General features: G+C 56.3%; 2 protein-coding genes across 2 annotated transcripts in view; one reads left to right on the forward strand and one right to left on the reverse strand.

Moving 5' to 3' along the window:
• The window catches only part of LOC109293845 (chloride channel protein ClC-Kb-like), a 24,212-nt gene extending 11,637 nt beyond the window's left edge, over positions 1–12,575 (reverse strand). The window contains exons 1-10 of the mRNA XM_019511975.1: positions 12,485–12,575; positions 9,696–9,847; positions 8,763–8,891; positions 8,206–8,334; positions 7,245–7,384; positions 5,748–5,825; positions 4,456–4,534; positions 2,751–2,876; positions 938–1,022; positions 34–135 (exon numbers count right to left, since the gene is read on the reverse strand). Of these exons, the coding sequence (XP_019367520.1) occupies positions 34–135; positions 938–1,022; positions 2,751–2,876; positions 4,456–4,534; positions 5,748–5,825; positions 7,245–7,384; positions 8,206–8,334; positions 8,763–8,891; positions 9,696–9,810 (983 nt within the window). The 5' untranslated portion in view covers positions 9,811–9,847; positions 12,485–12,575. The remainder of the gene's footprint in view (positions 1–33; positions 136–937; positions 1,023–2,750; positions 2,877–4,455; positions 4,535–5,747; positions 5,826–7,244; positions 7,385–8,205; positions 8,335–8,762; positions 8,892–9,695; positions 9,848–12,484) is intronic.
• Positions 12,576–15,937: 3,362 nt separating this feature from the next.
• Positions 15,938–20,913, forward strand: HSPB7 (heat shock protein family B (small) member 7). The gene is made up of 3 exons (XM_019511976.1): positions 15,938–16,691; positions 19,104–19,237; positions 20,686–20,913. Exons 1-3 carry the CDS (start codon positions 16,520–16,522, stop codon positions 20,869–20,871), a joined length of 492 nt encoding a protein of 163 aa, XP_019367521.1. The 5' UTR covers positions 15,938–16,519; the 3' UTR covers positions 20,872–20,913.
• Positions 20,914–20,922: the final 9 nt, after the last annotated feature.

Below are 20,922 nucleotides of genomic sequence, written 5' to 3' on the forward strand. Positions count from 1 at the left end.
GCTGTAAAAAAACCGTCCCTCCAGCATGCCTACTCCGTTGCCAGCAGCTGGGCGGTGAGCTTGTTCCTCCGGACGTATCCCAGGAGCCAGCGCTGACAGAAGAGATACGCACAGCCTATAGTCCCACAGATCACCCTGTGGAGAAGAGGGAAGGGAGGTGAGAGGGGCCAGGTCTCCCTCTTGCCCCTGCACCCTTCCAGACAGCCCCATGCGGGCATTCAGGGGTCATTAATGATCACCAGGCATAGTCATTAACATTGCAGAGCAGGGAAGGGACAGCTCGGGCTGGTATCGTGGTGCACACGCGCAAGAAGGCAAATTGAGGTGGTCCCAGCCACTCTAATTCTGACATTTCCTAATTGTCGAGCATGTGGCTTTGCAATCCATCTCCCCTCGTGAGACCCAGGGACACATCTGGGGGTGGGGATACAGCGTTACTCCAACACCATTTTCAAGGGAGAGGAGGGAAGTTACTTCCAAGCTGGAAGGAGTCAAAATTAAGTCAGGAGCTGAGGATTTGGGCCATGAATATTTACAACACATTGGCTTGTGGGGCTCGTTGTGTTGGTTGGTGCAGGGTCATATGGACTGAGTAGCTCCAAGGCGATTACTTGTGCTCAGGAGGACTTAGGCTCTGGGAACATAAAGAGGCCAGGGACAGAGGTCTTGCTAGGCTTGGCTAACATCCATCCAGCACTTGAACACCCCTCATTACCAGCCATCAGAGCACCCCACAACCTTCGAGGTACTATCCTCCCCATGAGGCTGCTGCTTCTGTCTTAGAGATGAGGAACCGAGGCCAAAAAAGTGACTGGCCCACCACAGGTGTCCTAAATCCCAGGGCACTTAAGGACCTGCTTGACCTTCCCCCTCTTAAAGGCAACATCTTTGCCCCGAACAAAGGCAAAACAGCAGCCCAGACCGGACCTGCTCTTACCCAACAACCATGAAGAAGAATATCTCTGGGAGGTCAAAGGGGAAATCGATCTTAAAGTTGGTCTTGAAGGGAGCCATGATGGTTTCTGGGAGAAGGGAAGAGTCACAAGTCATTACCGGCGAGGCCACAGGGTGATTCAACTCTGTATATTAGTCGGTTAGCACGGGGTGATGGCCAGGAGCGGAGGAGCGGGGTGTAGGACTCCAGTGCCAGACCCAGCCTGGCCTCCGCAAGTGGTCACTTGGAAGATGCAGCGTCCGCACGGGCTCCAAGGAAAGGAAACACGATGCAGAGGACAGCAGCAGTGCAGGGACCAGGGGGTCATAGATTTCATAGACGTTAGGGGCTGGAAGGGACCTCGAGAGATCATCGGGTCCAGCCCCCCCCCGCCACCCCCCATAAGCGGGAAGTCAGCTGGGATCAAGTGACCCCAGCAAGAAATATATCCACCTGGAGTGGGGGCACCTGACACAGCTTTGGGCTGCAGAGTCTGGGGTCCTGCTAGGAAGTACCTTGCCCGGGACCGAAACCAGCAGCTCCTCTGTATCTCGAATGTACTCCGCTGCTGCTTCAGCCCTGGCTTCTCCCAGCCACGCAGCACTACCAGCACATCTCAGCCCCAACCTGTGGCCCCACGGCCACTAATCACACCAAATGGCTGTGCCACGAGCAAACATCCATTAGAGCCTGGGCTGACAGGCTGCCAAAGCCATTTATGCTTCAGTGCAGCAGACCGTCAGAGGTTGCGCGTCTCATTTAATCTTCCCTTTGTTTGTCTGCAATCCCCTCGGCTGACACCATGGGAGTCTATCGATTTTTTCCAGCGCGGCCGTGTCTGAAATTGCACCCCCGGTGTTCAGAACAAGATGTGATAGACCGCGATTCTTTCACCAGCATCCAAGTCATCAAAGATACAGCGTGGCCCATTAAAGAGCTGATTTTTAGCTGGGTGCAGAAGGGTTACGCGCAGGCTAAACCTCAGCAGTCTGCTTTCCAAGACTAGCATCTTTTTCTGGATTGTCTTGGAAAAAGAGATGAATCTTTTTCCCAGAAAAATAAAATACACTGCTGATATTTGACTCATAAGCAAGCTAGGCCAAGGTATCGCCAGGGCCTCACAGACTATAGCCACAGACGTGCAAAGGAATCATCCTGCCACGGCTGAAACGCAGGTGGAGCACGGCAGCAGGTTAATGGCATACAAAAAAAGCCACGCACAACACATCAGGAGAAAGGGCCGAGGGCGGTAATAAGACAGAAATGTTATTAGCTGAGACAGAAGTGAGCCAAAGCACTGGATTTTTCCCTGCAGCATCTCTACAATCCCTTGCCCCTTGGCAAAGTTTCCAGAGATCTCTGACTCCTTTTCCACTGCTGCAGCTGAATTAATGAATAGGGCCGGCCTAATCTGACCGCCAAGTAAATCAGCAGGATGCTTCCGCGCTGGATAACTTTATCCCCTGATGTCCTATCGAAACCCCCCACCTGAGCTATCTCACCTCCATGCCAGCCCTGCTTCTTTCATGGGAGGAGACAGGACCATGACGCAAGGGGGTATGGCTATTATACAGCAGCTCCTTAAGGGAAAGTGCTTGAGGATTCAGCAGGGATTAAATCAGCTGCGTTGTACCGAAATTTAAGGGAATCCTAAGCAATTACTGTAAATCACTCTAGCGGCATAAACAATCCCACTGGTGACTCACAGCCACCCTGTGACTGACTGGTACAGCCAGTCCCCCCCCACCACCACCACCTTGTCATTGCCAGCCGCGGCACCCTCGCCGTGCCACGCAGCGGGCGCTGTGCTCTTTACCTTGATCGTTGTTGAAGACGGCCAGGAGGCGAAACATGAAGGCTCCGCAGGTGGCCGAGAAGAAGCCCCTCCAGTAGTCCCTGACAGCAAAGTGAGAAGACACCACCTCAATGCTGAACAGCACCCCTGGGTAAAAGCAGGTCTCTGGTTACTATGGTGGTACCGGTCATACCTCTACCGTGCTAATGGTAAAAGATACCTACTGGACGCATCTACACGTGCACATTTACTGCGCAGTAACCACAATTACTGCACAGTACCAGTGTGCATCTACAAGTGCACACCTGTACTATGCAGTAAATAGAGCGACTTATGCCAACTTGGGTGCAAATTTGATCCCTTCATCAAAAATGTATGCCCGATTAGTTATTGCACAGTAATGCACGTGTAGATGCCTTACTGCACAACAACACTGTGTGTGGACTGACTTGGGACTAATTTTAGTCCCAAGTCAGTCCACACACAGCATTAATGCGCTTTAATACCTGCATGTGTAGATGCCGGCCTGTTTCCATTTACTGCGCAGTAACTTTAAGCCAATGTAAATGCACGTGTAGACACTCCCACTGTGAGCTAGATGCATCCAGGAGCTGGGGATATCTCAGACAGAGCTGTGTGCTCCATTGCACCCTAGGGAAGGCATACAGGCTCCCAGAGGGTCCTAGTTGCTTGTTCAGTGTCCAGATCTCAGCATGGGGATAAAGCCTTTATGAGAGTATCAAAATGTCCCCGTGGAAAACATGGAAGATTCTCCACTGTCCTAATGACACATTTTGCCTGACCTGATTTGCCAGTCATGCTGCCTGTTAGGTGGCTACAAAGGAGTCACTTCTTAGCAGGGAGGGAAGCGAGTGATCATTCGATTAGTATAGATATATATATCTATGCTGGCTGAGTGGACTATCCAGATTTATTGCCATTTGGATAGGAAGACCTGGCAATACAGTGGACAAGCTAGAGATAGGAGCCAAAGCAAGGAGAGGTGGATCTGACCTGTGGTTGGTAGCCAGGAGCTATGAAGCCAGGATCTATGAAAGGCAGGGGCTCTTACCAGCCATGGTGCAGGGGGCTTGGGTAAGAGAGTGGACGGGCTCTGGATGCAACAGTCAGGGAGGGAGGGGCAGACAGGCAGAGTCTGTGATTCAGATGAGAGGCCACATGCAATAGAGGAAGAAGCTGAACACAGAGGAGCCCGACTTATACCATGTAGGTGTTCTTAGGCAGATGTGTTCTTACTGAGACCTTGCGCTAGTGAAAGTAAAGAGGCATCGCATTGAGAAACCCTTACAAAGCAGACCCGTCTGCCTGCTTCTCCCTCTCATGCATCCCCCAAAGAGTTATACCGGTCACCAGAGCAGTCACAAGGCTGGGCCTCTCCAAAACTGTGTGCTTCAGTGACTGGGGAGCGGACAGGTCACCACCGGTTCTGGGAATTTAGGGCGGGCGGGCTCTAAAGGGGGAACAACCAGCTCGTGCCTAGACAGTGCAAGCAAGGCAAGAGAATTGCAGCCTACCCAAGCCACAGGAAGCTTAAGAGCATCTAGGTCCAACGTAGTGAGTCCCAAACACAACGGCTGGGCGTGTAGCCATCGGGGGAGCCACACCAGGGCTGTATCAGTCCCGTTTTATCATTTCAAAATGGAAGCCTTTGCCTGTTCCCTTCTGAAATTTAGATTATTGCACGTCACGCCTGGGAGACTCTTACCGCTAATGGGAGCCCCAAAGACAGTCGAGACCCCAACAGCAGCTCCTGCCACCAGCATTTCATTCTGCTTGCTTTTATTCTGGAAAGAGGGGGACAACACACACAGAACAGAGCTGTTTGGCCTCAGACTTTAGCCCCAAGAGAGAATCACAGCTACGCTGCCCGGGGGTTTGTTCATCTAGTAGTTGGACTCATTTTTTTTTTAAATTTTAATTTAAAGAAAATATATTTTCCTTTAGCAATTGATAGCCAATACAAGGCTTAAACTAAATACCCAAATCCATTAAAATATTTAAATATAGCAGAATATTCAAGCAGTGTATGTGTCCTACCGCTGTTTTAAAGAATAGCAAACCAGCAGACAAGGAGAAGTCCTTGGTTAAGCACTTGAAACCAGAGTCACTGAAGACAGAAACCAGGTTTTGCTAGCTGGGGACTTTTTGGGAGGTACAGAGAGACTAAAGTCATTTAAATTTGGCTCAGCTGCAGCAGCAGGACCTTGAGAAGCCTCTCGTCCCCCTCCCTTACCTTCGACCAGTTTGGGTGTTCCTCGCAGTTTGGGGGCAATGTGCCTTGTAGCTGCACGATAGGGCTGTATCTATAGGTTTAGGAACAGGTCAGACACAAGCATGTGTATGGGGTGGTTTGGCTAGGGATGCCTCAAGCAGGCGGTTGGACTAGATGTGACCCCCTGAGGTCCCTTCCAGCCCTATGATTCTATGATACCGTGTTTATTCAAAGTTTAGAAACCAGTTATGAGTCAGAAACCACCCCCAGGAAAGCTTCTTTTCCATTTCCAGTCTATGAATATAAGCTAGCTGGGAAAGGCTGAGATCTCCCAACTCTAAGCTCTCGAAGCACACGGGGACTGGAAACAACCAGCTGAATTCACTGACGACAAATAACATTGACTTTGTTTAATGCATGCGTTCATCTGAAATGCCAACGTTTGACAGACCTTTCTATATCTTCAGCCCATTTTCAACAAAAAATGTCTTTGCTACTGTTTTTTTGCATGTTTCTTTGCATACTGATTTTCATTCAAAGTGGCTTGACAAAAACCGGTGGGGGGAATTAATGAAAATGCCATTCCTTATTTCTTAAGGCATAAAGTATAACAACTAAGAATGTCAATACATGTCTGTTAAACTAAATCACTGCTAAAATATGCATATGAGATGCAAATCAACGCATCAGCCTGGTAGCTGAAGAGAAGTCTTGGGGAGGGGGCATGACACCCTGAGTTTCCCCCTTCCCCCATCAACAGGGTGCTGCTCTGGTCTCGGCCTTACCTCGTACTCCCCGATGACTGACGTCCGAATCTTCCCCAAATAGGCAGCCATGATGCTGGAAATGTGGACGAAGGGACCCTGGAGGAGAGGGGGCGTGGGACTCTGAGTGCTTTGCCTAAAGAGCAATGGTCTGAAAATCAGGAGTTTCACTTCAGAGAAACAGCTGAAAGCCCGACGGCCACGTTCACCCCCGGTGTAAGCGGCTGGCGTCGGTGCAGTTAAAGCAACAGGTATGAACTTGGCCCCAGCGGATCGTCTGAACTTCTCTGGGCAAGGGTGTGAGCTGGAAAGCCCATGAGAGCCGACCCTCTGCAGAGATTATCTGGTACCTTGTGCTGCAATGGATCGACAAATCCATGTGCCGCGCGAACAGAGAAGGCAGCACACCTGCCAGTAGTGGCAAGACCTTCACACTCCCTACATCACAGTCACTAGAGGGAACCAATGCTCCCTCCCTTGTGCCTGCAAAGCCGGCAGCTGGGCATCGTGGAGCTCTTACTAGGGGCGTTCCCACTGCCCCGCCGAGGGGAACCATAGTAACACTTTCTTATTTTTAAATGAACACCTCCAGCACGTCTGACTTCAGCTTAGGGTCAAATCAGTTCATGCTCTGTCCTCAGCTGCTTGCAACTCCTCTCGCAGTGAAATGCATGGGCGCAGGCTGCCGAGGGAGGTCCTTCTCACTGCAGGGAGGCGTTAGCAAACTTCAGGGATGCTCCGGGGAACCTGACTCACGGGAGATGCGGCGCTAGGGCAAAAAGCTGCTTTAAGACTGGCAGACGGCTGCACGTCCGCATCGGGCATTCGAGGGCTAGAAGCGCTATGGACATGCTGTAATCATTCCCAAACGGGGCTTTCTGAATGTAAGGGGAAGGCTGCAGTTAACAGCAGCCAAAACAAATGTAGACGGCCAGGGAAGCTGGGCCCATTGCAAAATGGCTTTTATTTTAACATAAGCCAAGGCAAAGCTAGACCTCGAGGCACTACGCTGTACTCATTCTAGCTCAGGAACCAGGATTAGGAGAGCTGTATTCGTATGACCCTGCCTCCAGGCTAACTATTGTGCTATGAATCACAGTCCATTAGCCCAAGTCTACACATGTCCCATCTCTCATTGGGCTTCGAAGCCGTTGGGGTGACTCGAACCAGAGGACTCCCCCAGCCATCAGGCTCCCTTCCAGGGCCGTGACTTGGAAGCAGATGCTCAGCTGACGTAAATGCACAGGGCCCCTCTGAAGTGAGAGGAGCTGCAAGACTTGCCCCTGCTTGGGTGGGCTCCCATTCCCTGGACATCCCCAAGCATTTTGACTCCACGTCTCACTCGCAATTTGGAAAATTTCTTTGCAGCAACTCTGTCGTCTGGCCCTGTCTCCTCGCCATACCTTCACGCTAACCCTGACAGTGGACGAACCGCTCCACGGTAGCACTCCCCAGTTGCCAGCCCTATATCCACCCCTCCATCCCCACCAGCTGTGAAGCTGGTCTGGGGACACTCACGACTTTGCCAAGGAAGATGGTGCTCCCAGCGGCCAAGGTGCAAGTCATCCCCACCACTTTGGCTCCAAAGTTCTTGATGGCCAGGTAGTCCTCCAGCATGACCCCAGTGAGAATGGTCTTGAGCTCCGGGATGCCAGAGCCTGGAAAAGCCCAGAAATGGGGGACACATCAGAGCACTTCTGGGTGCCACTCAGCCATCCAAACCTAAAGGAAATGAAGGTGGCAACATCTAGGTCTCCACTTCTGCATTTCCAGGGCAACTCCTAGCTAGGCCTGATGCTGACAAGGTCAAGGGTGTATTCTGAGCAGCACATTTCCAGTTCAGACCAGAGGCCATTAGATTGCCCAAAGGCAGACAGAAGGGCTGGTTCGACCCAAGAAGTCTTCAGTTTTATCTAGTTTCCAAAAGTGGAAAAGAGGTATCTGCTGCTTGCAAGGAGGCTAAGGGGTTTTGTCCCCAGTTGGTGCTTTGTGCCAGTGGAAATCCCGATTACCAGTCCCAGAGAGTCAAGTTCTCTGTTTATGCACTAAGCCCATCCACCGAACAGCTGAAGCTACGAAACCTGCTACTTGCTGTCTTGCCAGTGCCCCAAACTCCTGACCCTTGCGGGGTATGAAGGGAGTTGAGTCTCCAGTGGTCCTTGGGGTGTCCTGGACTCCCATCAGCCCATGCCCCACAGGAAGATGTGCAACCATTTAAGGAGCTTGTAGGCAAGCAGCAGGTCATCACCTGTCCCTGAGCTAGTGGCTCTTGATCCATCTAGTGCTTGTTCAGCCATGACACCTGGTCTCTCTGCCGAGCTGACCAGCTAGAGGTCTACTTCATGCCAACCCCAGGAAGGTTTCCTGGGACATGGGCACTGGTCGTGAGCTTCTCCCATTGTGCAGGCCAGCTCTTTAGCAGATCAGTCTGCTCACAGCCCCCCACAGGCCGCCTCCAGCTGCGGAGCATCAGACTCACCTCCCGAATGCGGAGTGATGCTCTGTGCATAGCCAGTGGAGAAAGCAGCCAGGGCAATGGGGTACATGGTCCAGGACAGGTACTTCAGCACTAAGTAATCCCCCAGCTCTTGGTAAAGCCACCGGTGTGCTGAAAAATAAGCATAGGCAAGCGGGGGCATAGAAATGCACATGGGCATGGGCCAGTGGCCTCGCTACCCACATAGCCCAGCCGTGCGGCTCATCTGGTAACTCGCACCCCTCCCTGCTGGGACCTGCTGAGGTCCATCTACTCTGATACCCCACCTACAACACCCTGGGACCATCACGGGACAGCCCAGCCTAGTGTGGACCCCTCTGGATGTCCACACAACCGCATCTTTCCCCCAGGCATCCGCACTCGCTTCCAGCACTCAGTTTCCATTGCCCAGTGTGGTGCATCAGCTAAAACAGGAGGGTCTGTACTGCGCTGCCGTCCCCATGAAACCCACGTGGCATTTGCCGAGGGTCAGTGGCAGGAAAGCAGCCCAGGTGTCCTGGCTCACTAGCACAGTCGTGAGCCCCCCCACCTATAGTTACCATTCAGCAATGTGGTGACGGTGAAATCCATGACAAAGCTGATCATGGCCATTATCACCCCTAGAGCGAAGAGGAAGTACCAGTCCTCGCCGACGCGGAACAGCTGGCGCTTCACGCAGTCCAGGCAGCCTGCAAGGGGGGCACGGGGGTCACATCCACCCCACCACAGTCAGCTCCAGGGGCCTCTGGGATGGCAGGAGCACAAAGACGCTTTGCAGCCAGCTCAATTATTAACCATGGAGCAGCAAGTGCCCCCGAGGGGCAGCTTCATTATGGCTGAAATATTCCACGGAGGTTTCCGAGATTGTTTCCCAGACCAGCTGATCCCATTGAGACCAACCCTGCCGCTGACCCCGCTCCCTACCCCCTGCCCTGGGTTGTATAGAGCTCTTCGGGAAGTCAAACGTCCAGGGAACGGGCTCTGTACAAATTGGCAGGGCCCGCTGGAAAGACCAGGTGGAGGTATTAAATGCTGTTCATCCGTGAGGGCTGAGCAAGCCCAGAGCAATGGCTTTGGGGCCACTTCCTCGCCATCTGAGCTCCAGTGAGTCCCCTGGGAGCAGCAAAGAAACAGCACGGACAGGGTTATAGGGACAGGCGCTTTGCACAGCCGTCAGCAATGGCTTCATGTTGCAGGTGGGAATGACCCAGGAGCTAGTCCCCAGCCACCATCACTGCCACTGCTTCTTCTCCCCACCTCACATGGGGAAGCCCCCACTGCCAAACGCCGCTGAAACCCCCGGGCCGTGGCTCCGCTAGCTGTAGTTGCTGCCCCCTGGCTTAGAAGATCAAGGACCATCAGGGCAGTTAGGAAGCTGATGTTGGGGGGGGGGTCACATCTGAGGTTGAAGGGAATGGGGTCTCCTGTCCCACCTGGGTTAGGTGACCCTGATGGCCTCCTTCACTGCTCTCAGGCAGCATCCACGCTCTTACCTTGGACTCTCCTGCGGGTCTTTGGCCACGGCCTCCAGATTTCACTGAGTATGAGGATCCTCTCCTCCTCCTTAGCCACATCGTGCTCCCTCCGGTCCAGCCCCTCTGTTGCCATGGGCTAGTGATGCCTCCACACCACGAGCAGCAAGTCCCTGCATGGACGAGAGGAGGCACGTACAAGTGGTTGCACTGTGGCAGGTGGCAGCCCAGGGCTTCGTGGCTGCGAGGGGCTGTGTTATGAAGAGCTGCATCACGGAGGCGGAAAGCAATGGCTCTTACTAGGCCTGTTTCACGAGCAGTGTTCAGCAACCAGGATACCTGCAAGCAGGTCCCACCACTTGCCGCTGTTCCCCTGGGAGCCAGGCCTTGTTGGATTAACCACATGAAGTGTCTAGTGTCTTCGTCCCTCTCTACCCTCATCCCAGCCTCCCTGGGCTTTCCTAGGGCTGGTTCTCACCCCCTCCCCTACCTTCAGCCTGGCCTCGGTGGTGGAAGGAGCCTGCCCCTCATCCCAACCAGACTCCCCATGTATTCATAGCATCCAGAGCCTTGGGACCTCCAGACATCACATCTAGTCCAACCCCTGCCAGGCCTATCCAATCCATCCTAAACAAATCCAGCCCCTTAGTAAAACTACCATCAACCCCGACACAACACCAGGCATCACACCCAAACCTGCCACAGGGCAAGCAGGGGGGCCACGGCAGCCCATGTCCCGTTTGTGGAAAAGGTGGTTAATGTACACTCGAGAGATCCCAGGTAGAGAACATGCCCCGGGCGTCCCAACCTGTTGACTCCAGCTCGTTTCAAACCCCAGCCCTTCTCCCTTGCCCGTACCTCCAAAGGGGCTGAAATTCAGCCGGGCACCCATGCACCTTGGGTTGTCCTTAGCAAGAGGAGCAAGACACCCCCTGACCCCAAACAGCAAAGGGGGGCTGCCAGCAAACACACCCAGCCCTGAGGGATTCTGGAAAGCTGCGTAGAAGAAAGATCCTGCCCCCGATAAAGCCCTACTGCACTAATAATAGCAGAAGTTGGCCAGCCAGCTGGAACGTGTGCGGCCCGAGCGGGTCACCTTGGAGGGCCTGCCTTGCCGACGCCTCTCCAGCCGAGCGAGACCCACTGCACGTGGCCTCCTGGCTCCATCCGCCATGGCTGTGCTCTGGCAATAGTTCTCCAGGGGGGCTGGAGCCAGAAGGCCTCCCCCCCACCCCGCTGCTAAGCCCCTGCATGCAGTAAGTGTAGCTGACGCATCCCTGGACCAGCAAGGGAGCCAGAGCCCAGCCTGGAAATAGGGGTCATGCCCCACACACGCGAGCCCTGCAGGAGGGAGTGGGTGGGAGCAGCCAAAGGGAGGGCACGGACAACATAATCCCAAAACAGCACGATACCCTGGGCTCCCAGGCTCCCTGACTACTGCACTGCCCCGCTGCATTCAAGGAGATGGAAGCACCGGTGACAGCAAGCAAAGGTAGCCCCACTGAGAAAAGCCATCGTGGCTCGGACTGAGCCCGTGGAGACACTGCTGTTGTTTAATCCAAACTGGTTTCACCTGATCCCTACCCCGGGCACCACCCCTCAATGCACGCCCTGGCCCCTCCATCCAGGACCCTGCGGGGTAGAGATGGCAGCCCACAGACAGGCCCTTGAGCCTGCAGGACCCTGTCTTGGAAAGGGAGAGAGTGCCTCTTGGGATGGGCCAGGGGGGCTTGCAGCGAAGACAAAAGGAAGGTTTGCAGCTAGCCGGTTTGGGGTCCTCATAGGCAGAGGGTTGGCGAGCAGCGGGCAAGCAGCGGGGTAGTCAGGAGGACGAGCTGATGGGAGATGTTACCTCTTCCCTGGGAAGTGGCTTAGCACAGCAAGAAAATATCCCAGGCTTGTTCAGGTTTTCATTTAAGAGACTCTAAAATGTATTCCTTTTTTTTTAAATTCTGAAAAAAACTCAGACTGTGGCTTTAGATGGTCCAACAATTAACATTTGGGGGTTGATCTTTGCTGGAACAATGATTGCACTGCCTCAGTATTTCTAGGACAGGGGAAATCATTTCTCACCCAGCTGCTAGCTCAGGTCTAGCGAAAGGGGACCTCTGGGGATCAGAAAGAGAGGAGAGTCCACAGCATGGAAATGGACCATGTGTCCCGGCCCCCACCCCACAGGGACTCACACTGAGAAGCACCATCTCACCTCCTCCTACCTGCCCCCCTCCTGTCTCTTGGCCCCAGTACCTGTTTGCTGAAGCAGGCTGGGCTTGGCACAGGGCACGGGGGTAGCAGCCCTGAGCCCTGGGGAGAGCTCCCAGGGGTCTGGAGTGACCAAGATGCAGAAGGACTCTGGCTTTAGGATGATACTGCCAGACAAGACCCCCCTGCCCTCTTCTTTTAGTAGACTGGGCTCCAGGACTAGCTGCACGGGGGCCGACCATCCTCAAATGAGTCCCTCTCAGCCCTCTCTAAGGAAACATTAGACCCCCCCAGTCACCCACAGGGAAAAGAGACTGGGAGGTGGAGGGACTTGCCCAAGGTCACTCAGGGCATCTGTGGCAGAGCCAGGGATCAAACCGCCCTAGGGCCTGGAGCACCGGAGAGGTTTCTGATCTGCTGCCGCTCTGGCCCGGGGGCACGGATGGGAACACAGTGTGATAAGGCTGTGGCGGTGTATCGGAGAGCCTTTCCCAGAGCCTTGCTCAGCCCACCCCTCCGCTGGCTGGACCCCAGGGCATCACAGACGAGTGCCTCGCTCCCGCCCTTCCCAGGCCAGACACCCCTGCCCAGAGCGTCCGAGGACTCACCTGGGCGCTCCCCGCCAAGAGCTGCTGCCTCCACAGGTACAGCTCCCTCCCGGCCTCCTCGCCTCACTGTCCAGGTCCCAGCCCACCAGTGGGCTCCTCCTCCACCCCACCCGTCCTCATTAAAAACGCCCTTGACAGGTCAGCCAAAACCGCCCTGGCTGGAGTGGGCAGGAGCAGAAAGGCAGGGCTCCTTGCAGCCGCGCACATCCTGGCACGAGCCCAGGGAGATGCCTGGGGAGCCTACAGATCATTGCCCGGGGGGTTTCCTCTGGTGTGATTAGCACTGTCATCCTGGACCCTGCTCCAGCCCAAAACGGTGCAAGATAAGCCGTGGAGCCTGGGCCAGAGCCGGGCAGAGTTCAGGCCCTGGGGGGGCATTTGCCCTTTGACCTCTCTGCCAGCAAAAAAGCCAGGGTGGGGGACAAGGGTAGAGCAGGATTTGACCCATGTCTCAGGCTGGTTCCCAAAACCTGCGCTCCCCCCACCCCCCAAATCAGTGTCTCTTTCTCAGTGTATTGCTCTGAACCGCCCCGTGCCTCAGTTTCCCCCACCCCCTGAGCAATGAGGTGAAAGCCAATGCCCCCCTCCTGAGGTCATTGCACAGAGAACGGACTGGGCGGAGGTCGTACACCCGGCTTGTACCTCCAGGAGAGAGTGAGGCTGACTGGCTGCCCCATCTGTGCCAATGTCATGCATGTGTCCAGCCCCGGGTCCAGGACGGGTAGACCAGGGCTCTGGCTCCACATGTACCCCTGCCCCTGAGCACAGCCGGGAGTTGCTTTCTGTGCAGACGGGCTGCCCTGAGATCTCTGTGCGGGGAACTGTACCTTTAAGAGGCACCGTTTGGAGCCAGCTGGTGCATTGTGCAGACCAGGAGAGCACAGGGGCTGAACGAAGCAGGGCTGTCAGTCCCGTGCCAGGCAGAGCATTGGGATCCCGTGTCCTGCCAGGTGCAGGAGATGCCCTCTCCTCTCAGGTATGCTGGGGTAACAGGGTGGGCTTGGGTGCAGTTGGCCCTGATTCGTGGTGGTGGATGCAGAGTCAGACTCAATCCCCCAATCTCTCCTGTTTGCACAAGGCTCCCAACCTCCCTGGGCTCCGGGGCACTAGGCTAATACAACATACACAACACTGGATGCCATTTGTCCCCTCTTATTACACAACAGACCCCCCAGCGCCTTGCAGGGTGGATCTGAAACCGTCTAGCCCCGCAGCCAGCTTATAGGGGCTGCCAAGCATAGCGTGAATGCCTTCGCTTCCTCAGCTCATGAGATGCACCCTGCGCTCCCGGGCAGCCAGCGAGAGGACACAGCTCTCCAGAGGGGATCGGGTTCACCCCACAAGGGCGCTGGCACCCCTGCTTCTCCGTTGGGACCCAGGAGGGTTCACGGGCTGTGAGTTTTGTTTTAGGCTTGGGAGTGAAATGAAGCCCAGATTCCAGCCCCGTCAGCCCCACACCAGGGCTAGTCCTAATGCCCCATCTTCCCCTCACCGGGGACCTTTCAGCCAGTTTGGCTTGAATTTTAAGTCTGACGGCTGTCCTAGTTTCAGCTGCCAGGGATAGCTCTGTCTGAACCAGAAGCTTGGACTCAAACCTGCTTGCAGCTGGGATCCATAATGGGTTGACCTAAGAGCTCTCCTTCACCCTGGACCTTGCAGGGGTAGAGGACTTAGGAGCCTGCATCCCTTGCAAGGATGGCACAGGGCCTGGGTGTATCTAACTGTGCAAACCGGTGGCTAGCGGGATCTCCAAAAGCACGTCAGCAGGTTCGTGTTTGTGCCCAAAAGCTTGCAAAGAGCAATTTTTCCAACTTTTTAGTTAGTCTAATAAAAGATATCACATCTACCCAAAGAGTGCGTCTGCCTATGTCCTTAGACCAGCACGGCTACAACCAACGGCCCATAAGCAGGTGCCTCACTCTCCTAAGGACCTTTGCAGATTTGGCCTCTGGAGCCCACGTCCTTGTGCCTAAATGGATTTTGGCTCCAAAATCGCTGAGGCTTTTTGGAAACTACTACCCTAGAGGTGACCGCAGCGTTTAAGGGGGCTTGCATTGATCCGCAAGTGCTGAGTTGCATCCTCAGTGCCCCTGGCTTTCTTCTCTGCTCTGACCTGAGGGCAGATACGGGGCTGGCCCGGGACAAAGCAGCTGTTTGCTCGAGGCCTGCGTGCCCAGGAGAGGGAGGGCGGCAGGAGGCCCCCCCGGCGGCACCTGATTGAGGCGAGGGGCCAGCGAGAAGCGGTGACTCAGGCCCTCGCTGCAGTTACTCAGCATCCACATTTAGATGTCCCGGCCTCCCTCCATCCCCGCTACAGCTACTCGGAGCTGAGCCCAGAGCCCGGCCTCAGTTCCCACACTTCCTCGCTCGGCCTTGGCCGCGAAATGCCTGCAGTCCTGGCTCATCGCTCCCAGCACGCGGCGGACGTGCATTCCAGACGGCCGACAGGCCCGGGCGTTTCAGCCTCGCGGACATCAGCTGCATGCCTGGGACGGACGCGTGGTGGGTCATCGAGCCCTTATCTCAGCCTGGGGGATAAAACCATAGATGGTCTAAGGCTCGGGGCAAGTGCTGGCTCGCTTCCCTTGCTGCACGGCTCCACGGGTCTGCGTCCGTCCTGGCCTGGCCTTGCCCACGCTAAGCTGCTTTCATCCTGCCTCGTGACGCTGCCAGAGGCCAGTGACGTGCAGCAATGTGGAAAACGTGCGTGGGGGTGAGGACCGGGAAGGGACCCTGCGTGTCCGGATGGTCGCGGAGGCTGAGACGTGCCGGGTGCGAGACAGCAGCACGTTCTGTCCCCACGCGGCTCTCGGCGGAGCCCGCCGGCCTTTCCGGGGGCAGCAAACATCAGCCTGGACACCCTGCCACGGGGCTGGCAGCACGGAGAGCCAGGAGCAGAGCGCGCTGTGGGAGGCGGCAGGTGCACGGATCATGACAAAGTCCGTGCGCCTGTCACCCGCTGCACGGAAAGTTCCCTCAGTAACAAAGCCAGCGTCAGGATAACCACCTCCGCCTTCATTTCTTAAGGGAAGAACTAGCTGCTAGGATCTGGATATAATCTAGGACCGGCTGGCGGGTGGGTGGAGGATCTAGCCAAGGGGGCATGAACAGGTCTCCACGGGTGCAAAGGAAACCTCGAACATGCGCAGCTGACGGAGGCAGCGCTGCCTGCCTGAGTTAGCAGAGAGCCTGAAGCAATCCCTCGGAGACGGGCGTGACTTATTCCTTCCAGGTGGCGTGGGTGCTGCTCTCAGGGTGGCAAAGAAAAGCAGGGTCCCGGGTAGCCAGGCAGGCACCGGCCTCCATTCCCACCTCTCCCACTGCCGTCCAATGTGACCTTGGGTCAGCCCCAGCCTCTGGCCGTGCCTCAGTTTCCCCGCTTCAAACAACACTCGCAACTGCTTCCTCTGGGGGATAAAGGGTTTTAAGGCCTGGAGAGCCGGGGCCAGCATTAAACACCCCCTGCAATGGCATTTTCCAGTGCTCCCTCTCACAAACCAACAGGCCGTCACCTATTCGCAGCAAGTCCAAGCCCTCGTCATCTCCCGGACAGCCCTCACCCCGGCACCCTCTCCTGACGCCTTCCTTTTTTTGGGAAGTCGCCCGCCCTCTGCCAGGCGCAGCCAGGACCGAGTGGGAGCTGCATTATCCAGGCAGGCAGGAATGCCGGCGATGAGATCAGATTCCTCCTACCACCGGTTGTTGGCGCCCTGGCAGGGGGACGGGGGAAAATTTCCACCCGGCTGAAGGATGCACAAGCAGCTAAATTTAGGCTGTTTTACAAGAGGGCTGGAAGGCAGCCCAGAGACTAAAGGGGGCTTTATAAACCCAACAGCTGCCTCCGAGCCGTGCTGTCCTCATCCACCCAGCCGGCTATAAAGAGGGCCGTGCCAGTGCCCCCCTGGGCCCGGCTCTGATTCCCATTCTCCTGCAGGAGGAGGGAAGATCCACTCCTCCCACCCCAGTTGGTTGCCTGGTTGGGTTTATTTGTATTTCTTTGCTCCCCCTCTCTCCCGGCAACGTGCCCCGAGGTGGATGAGCGTGAAGTCCTCCTCTGCCTTCCACTCCCAGCGGCACTTCCACCACAGCTCGTCCTCGGCCTCCCCGGCCCCCTCCCAGCAGCACCGCATGGAGAAAGCCCGCGGGATATTCGCCGACGACTTCGGGAAGTTCATGAGGCCGCGCACGGAGCCTCTGGGCTTCGCAGGCAAGTCGGTGTCTCCGGGCTCCGGCCGCTGGTGTGGCGAGACCCATCGCCGCTCGCTGTTCCCGGGGCAAGAGATGGAGAGACATGGGGGTGAGGGATGGGGTGTGGGGCAGAGCTGGGGGCAGTAACAGGGCCAACATCGCTTACCCTCCAAACTGCTCCCGGGTGCAGGTCGGACCAGGCCACCCTGGGGACGCGGCAGCAGATGCTGGGCGCAGCTCAGGGCTGTCCAGCCTCTAAGGGGCCGGGGGCTGCAATATAACCCCTTGCAGGCTGCATGCAGCCCCCAGGCCCAGTGGGGCAGCCCTGGCACCCAAAGGAGGAGCAGGAAGGTGCCGGCTATGGAGCCGTTCCCTTCCGCTCCGGTTCCTCCTCCTCCCAGCTGGCTCCCAGAGCTGCAGGAAGTCGCATCTGCCACCGTCCCAGCTTCTCCCAGCAAGGGGTCAGCTTGGGAGCCCCCATTACAGCTTTGGGGGCTCAAAACATCCCAGGACGAGGGAGGTTCCTTCTTCGTTCTTGGCTCCCAAAATCCTTCAGACCAGCTGGCAGGTGGGAAGGTGGGAGTGAGCCACTGGGCACCGATGGGTCTCTCAGGGAGTGACTCGTATCTACTTTACACCCCGGAAATGCCACCCTGCACTGTAGTCGGTGAGGGGGGTTTTCTGGGGGGCGAGGGCCTCAGCCCTGCAGCCGTACTGCAGGAGATACCTGTGAGACGCTGGGTGATTGCGTGGGGGGGAAGGATTCACAAGGTGCACGCTGCAGGTTTTCTCTGTCACCCCCTGGGCAAGTGATTTGGGGGCCACCCAGTGAAAATGAGAGTGTCTTTAGGGGTGATTTGCAAGCAGGGAGGGGTTCAGTTCCCTGGGGGGCAGCTTGCAGCACATTGTCACCTTGAACGAGGAAAGACTCCACGTCAGCGAACGTGGCTCTTCCTTGGCAGAAGCCACAAGCGCGCCGGGACGCCAGCTAATGATAGCAACCCAGCGGGATCTGTGCGTGCATCACAGCTTGGGGCTGCCTCTGCTTTGTAGCGGTCCGTTCCAGGCACTGAGAAATGACGCTGTTGCCTGGAAAAGGAGGCAGAACAGAGCTGAGAGCCGCAGCTTTGTCACAGGGCTGAACTGGGAATTCAACGCACAAAGCAGAGCGGATAAGACCTGATCCTGCCGTCACTTGTAGCTGTGCAAAGCCCTGTGTTCCCGGAGAGTTATCCTGGAAGGGGACCGGCAGAAAGCGAGGGCAGGGTCAGGATCCACGTTCCCACACATTGCAGCGGGGCTGGAGGCCTGGCTGCAGGACACGGGAGGCTCCTTGCAAAGGGCAAGACCAGGCTAGACCGGGGCAGTGCTGAGGCTGGTGAAAAACGGGAAGGAAAGAAAGAAAAAGACTGTTGCTTTATGTGACTTTACAACCTCCCCTGTAAATCAGGGGGAAAATCCAGCAGCATCTGCCCTCAGATGATACTGGTGATGATAAGAAAAGGCAAGCGAGTGGCAGCCGAGCAAAGGAAATGCTTCTGTCCGCACAGCACAGCGAACCCCACCCCAGGAAGCCGGGTTGCCATTAAGATCAACAGCACCGTAGGATTCAATGGAGGGTGATCGATGGTAATAAAAGTATCTCTGACTACAGGGGAAAAAACCTCAGGCATCAGGGCCATAAGCAATTTAGGAAGAAACTTGAGGAAGGGTTTTGTCCCAGGTTTGATCAGCCATGGGATACTGGCCTCAGTGGACCATCCATTGGGCTGGTTGACTGTAGCAGTTAAGTCCCAGCACTGACCTGTTCCCTGCAAGTGCAGGTGGGCCGTGAGAGGCCTGGGGTGGACACATGCTTCGCACCTCCAGCCCCACTGACCTGGTGCACAAAGCATGGGCACAGCGGCACAGAGCGCTGTGGATGGGGCTCTGTTGGCACGTGCCCATTTGCAAATGCATCTCCCCAGCGGGTTGTCTTCTGCTGCCAGGGACAGACCTATCTAGCCACATCTCCAGTTCCACTGGCAAGGTTGCAAACCCTGAAACACTCCAGCCAGACCCCGTTCCAGGGGGCAACCTATCTCCTCTCTGGGATTTCTTTGCTCCTGACCAGGCAAGAGAGGTCCTGTAGCAAAGACATTGCTGGAAAGTCCCCTGAACTCAGTAGAAAGACCCACACTGTCTTCAAAGGGTGCTGGATCATGCCTCACATCTAATGGGGAGAGGATATATAACCCTGCTCATTTGCTTCCATCAAGCATGTGAACCCAGTCCAGTTTTCCGTGCCCCTCTCCTGAGCCCAAGGGCTGCACGAGGCAGTTCTAGGTAAAGAGCTGGGTGTCCACGTTGCTCCAAAACCCACGCAGGGTAGTGGGGGAAGCCCTTGGAAAGGAGTCGGAAGGATTCACGCTGTTCTTCCCCCTCCCTGCAGCCCGTCCAGGCAACGCGGGGAACATTAAGACGCTGGGAGACACCTACCAGTTTGCCGTGGACGTCAGCGACTTCTCCCCCGAGGACATCATCGTCACCACGTCCAACAACCAGATCGAGGTCCACGCAGAGAAGGTGACTAGCCCGAGCCCAGACACCTGCTGCTTACACAGAGCAGCTACATCAGGAAGGATCGCAGGGCCCCCCAAAACCAGAAGCCCCCTCTTTTTTTTTTTTGGATGTTTTTGTAGCTTCCCATGGGGTTTGCGATCTGCACAAAGCAGGAGGGTGCCCCGGGTTCCCGTGTCACGTGGGACGCGGTCTTCGTCTGCCCACAGCTGGCGCACTGATGCTGAAGAGCCCTGGGGCCAGTTCATGGACTGGGATCCAATCCTGGCGGGGGGAGGTGCTGAGGGACCTGTTTGTGGTCCCACTCATGCCAGTTAAGGTCCTGCTTTTTCCAGCAGAGCAGTTCCTGATTTACACCAGAGTTCAGGTCTCAGTTTGATCCCTTGAGGACCCCGGTGGCATCAGATGGACCTCAGTCCGTGAGGTCCCTTCTCACCCCCAAATGAGGTCCCTCCGGGTGGGATCGAGGCCTGTGGCAGGGGGCTCGCTACGCGGGATGCTGGCCCTGCAAAGCCTGGGCTGCACCCCACGTGGGGACACGTGACGTAGGAGGACATCGGGGCTGTCAGTGCAGCACCACCCACAGTGCCAAGCTGCGGAGGAGAATGGCTGGTACATGCCGATCTTCTCTACCGGCCAAGGACGTCGTACCACTCGCATCTGCTTGCTCGGATGCGAGGGGCTGAGGACGCTATGTGCTGGCCGGTAGCCAAGGAGATCCAGGGCCCGTGGCTGTATCGCTCTGCCTCTAGTCACGCTGGTGGGAGCTGATATAAGGTGCTGCTTTCGGCAAAGCCCACCAAACCCCGGGGTGCCGCCGGATGGAGAGCAGCTGGCATTTGAGCAGATGGTGCCTCCTCCGCGCCTGGCACGCGTGCACCATTCCTGCACGTGCCGCCTGCGTGCAAGGGCCCCAGCTCCTGCTTGCCCAGGCTGGCCCTCCAAGAAGCCCAGGGAAGTCTAGGCCACAGTGACAGCCCTTAGCCCACCTCTAGCACCTATCACATAAAAATCACAGGGCGCTTTCCAACCACGAGGGAGTTAAACCCTGGGATTCCCACGTCAGTGTTTCAAGGACTTGACTCGGGGGAGGCCGCAGCAGCTCTTCCAGGGCTGCACAGGGGTAAATCAGAACGAGATCCCAGGCATCCTGACCCCCAGTCCCCGCCTTTACCCACTCCCTCCAGGCTCTCGGAAATAATCCTTGTGTTTCTCCATCTGTCTGTAACCTGAGCACCTCCAAGCCGCTGGTAAACACCAGCTCTGTGTCCCAGCACACCTGGGCAGCTGGTAAATATTATTATGGTACACAGGAGGAGGTGGAATGACCTGCCCAAGGTCACGCAGGCAGTCAGTGGCGGCACCAGGAATACAGGGTGCCGCGTTCGGGCAGCCAGGTGCCCGCAGGTAGCGGAGCCGCCCGCTCAGCCTGCCCGTTTCTTGCTCCCTTGCAGCTGGCGGCAGACGGGACCGTCATGAACACCTTCACCCACAAGTGCCAGCTGCCCGAAGATGTGGACCCCACTTCTGTCACCTCTGCCCTGGGCCCCGACGGCACCCTCACCATCAAAGCCAGGCGGCACCCGGCCAAGCACACGGAGCACGTGCAACAGACCTTCCGGACTGAGATCAAAATCTGAGAGGCGGCGGGAGGGCAGGGGCAGGGGCAGGGGCAGGGGCAGGGGCAGGGG

Source organism: Gavialis gangeticus, unplaced genomic scaffold, assembly GCF_001723915.1.
Source record: "Gavialis gangeticus isolate Ggan-Ray unplaced genomic scaffold, GavGan_comp1, whole genome shotgun sequence".
NCBI classification, from domain to species: domain Eukaryota; kingdom Metazoa; phylum Chordata; order Crocodylia; family Gavialidae; genus Gavialis; species Gavialis gangeticus.

What these genes read in the sequence shown, in the direction of transcription:
- HSPB7 (XM_019511976.1), top strand. Translation starts at nt 16,520, where the DNA reads ATGAGCGTGAAGTCCTCCTCTGCCTTCCACTCCCAGCGGCACTTCCAC. An exon ending in GGAGCCTCTGGGCTTCGCAG is followed by an intron (nt 16,692 to 19,103) that starts GCAAGTCGGTGT and finishes CCCTCCCTGCAG; the next exon opens with CCCGTCCAGGCAACGCGGGG. An exon ending in TCGAGGTCCACGCAGAGAAG is followed by an intron (nt 19,238 to 20,685) that starts GTGACTAGCCCG and finishes GCTCCCTTGCAG; the next exon opens with CTGGCGGCAGACGGGACCGT.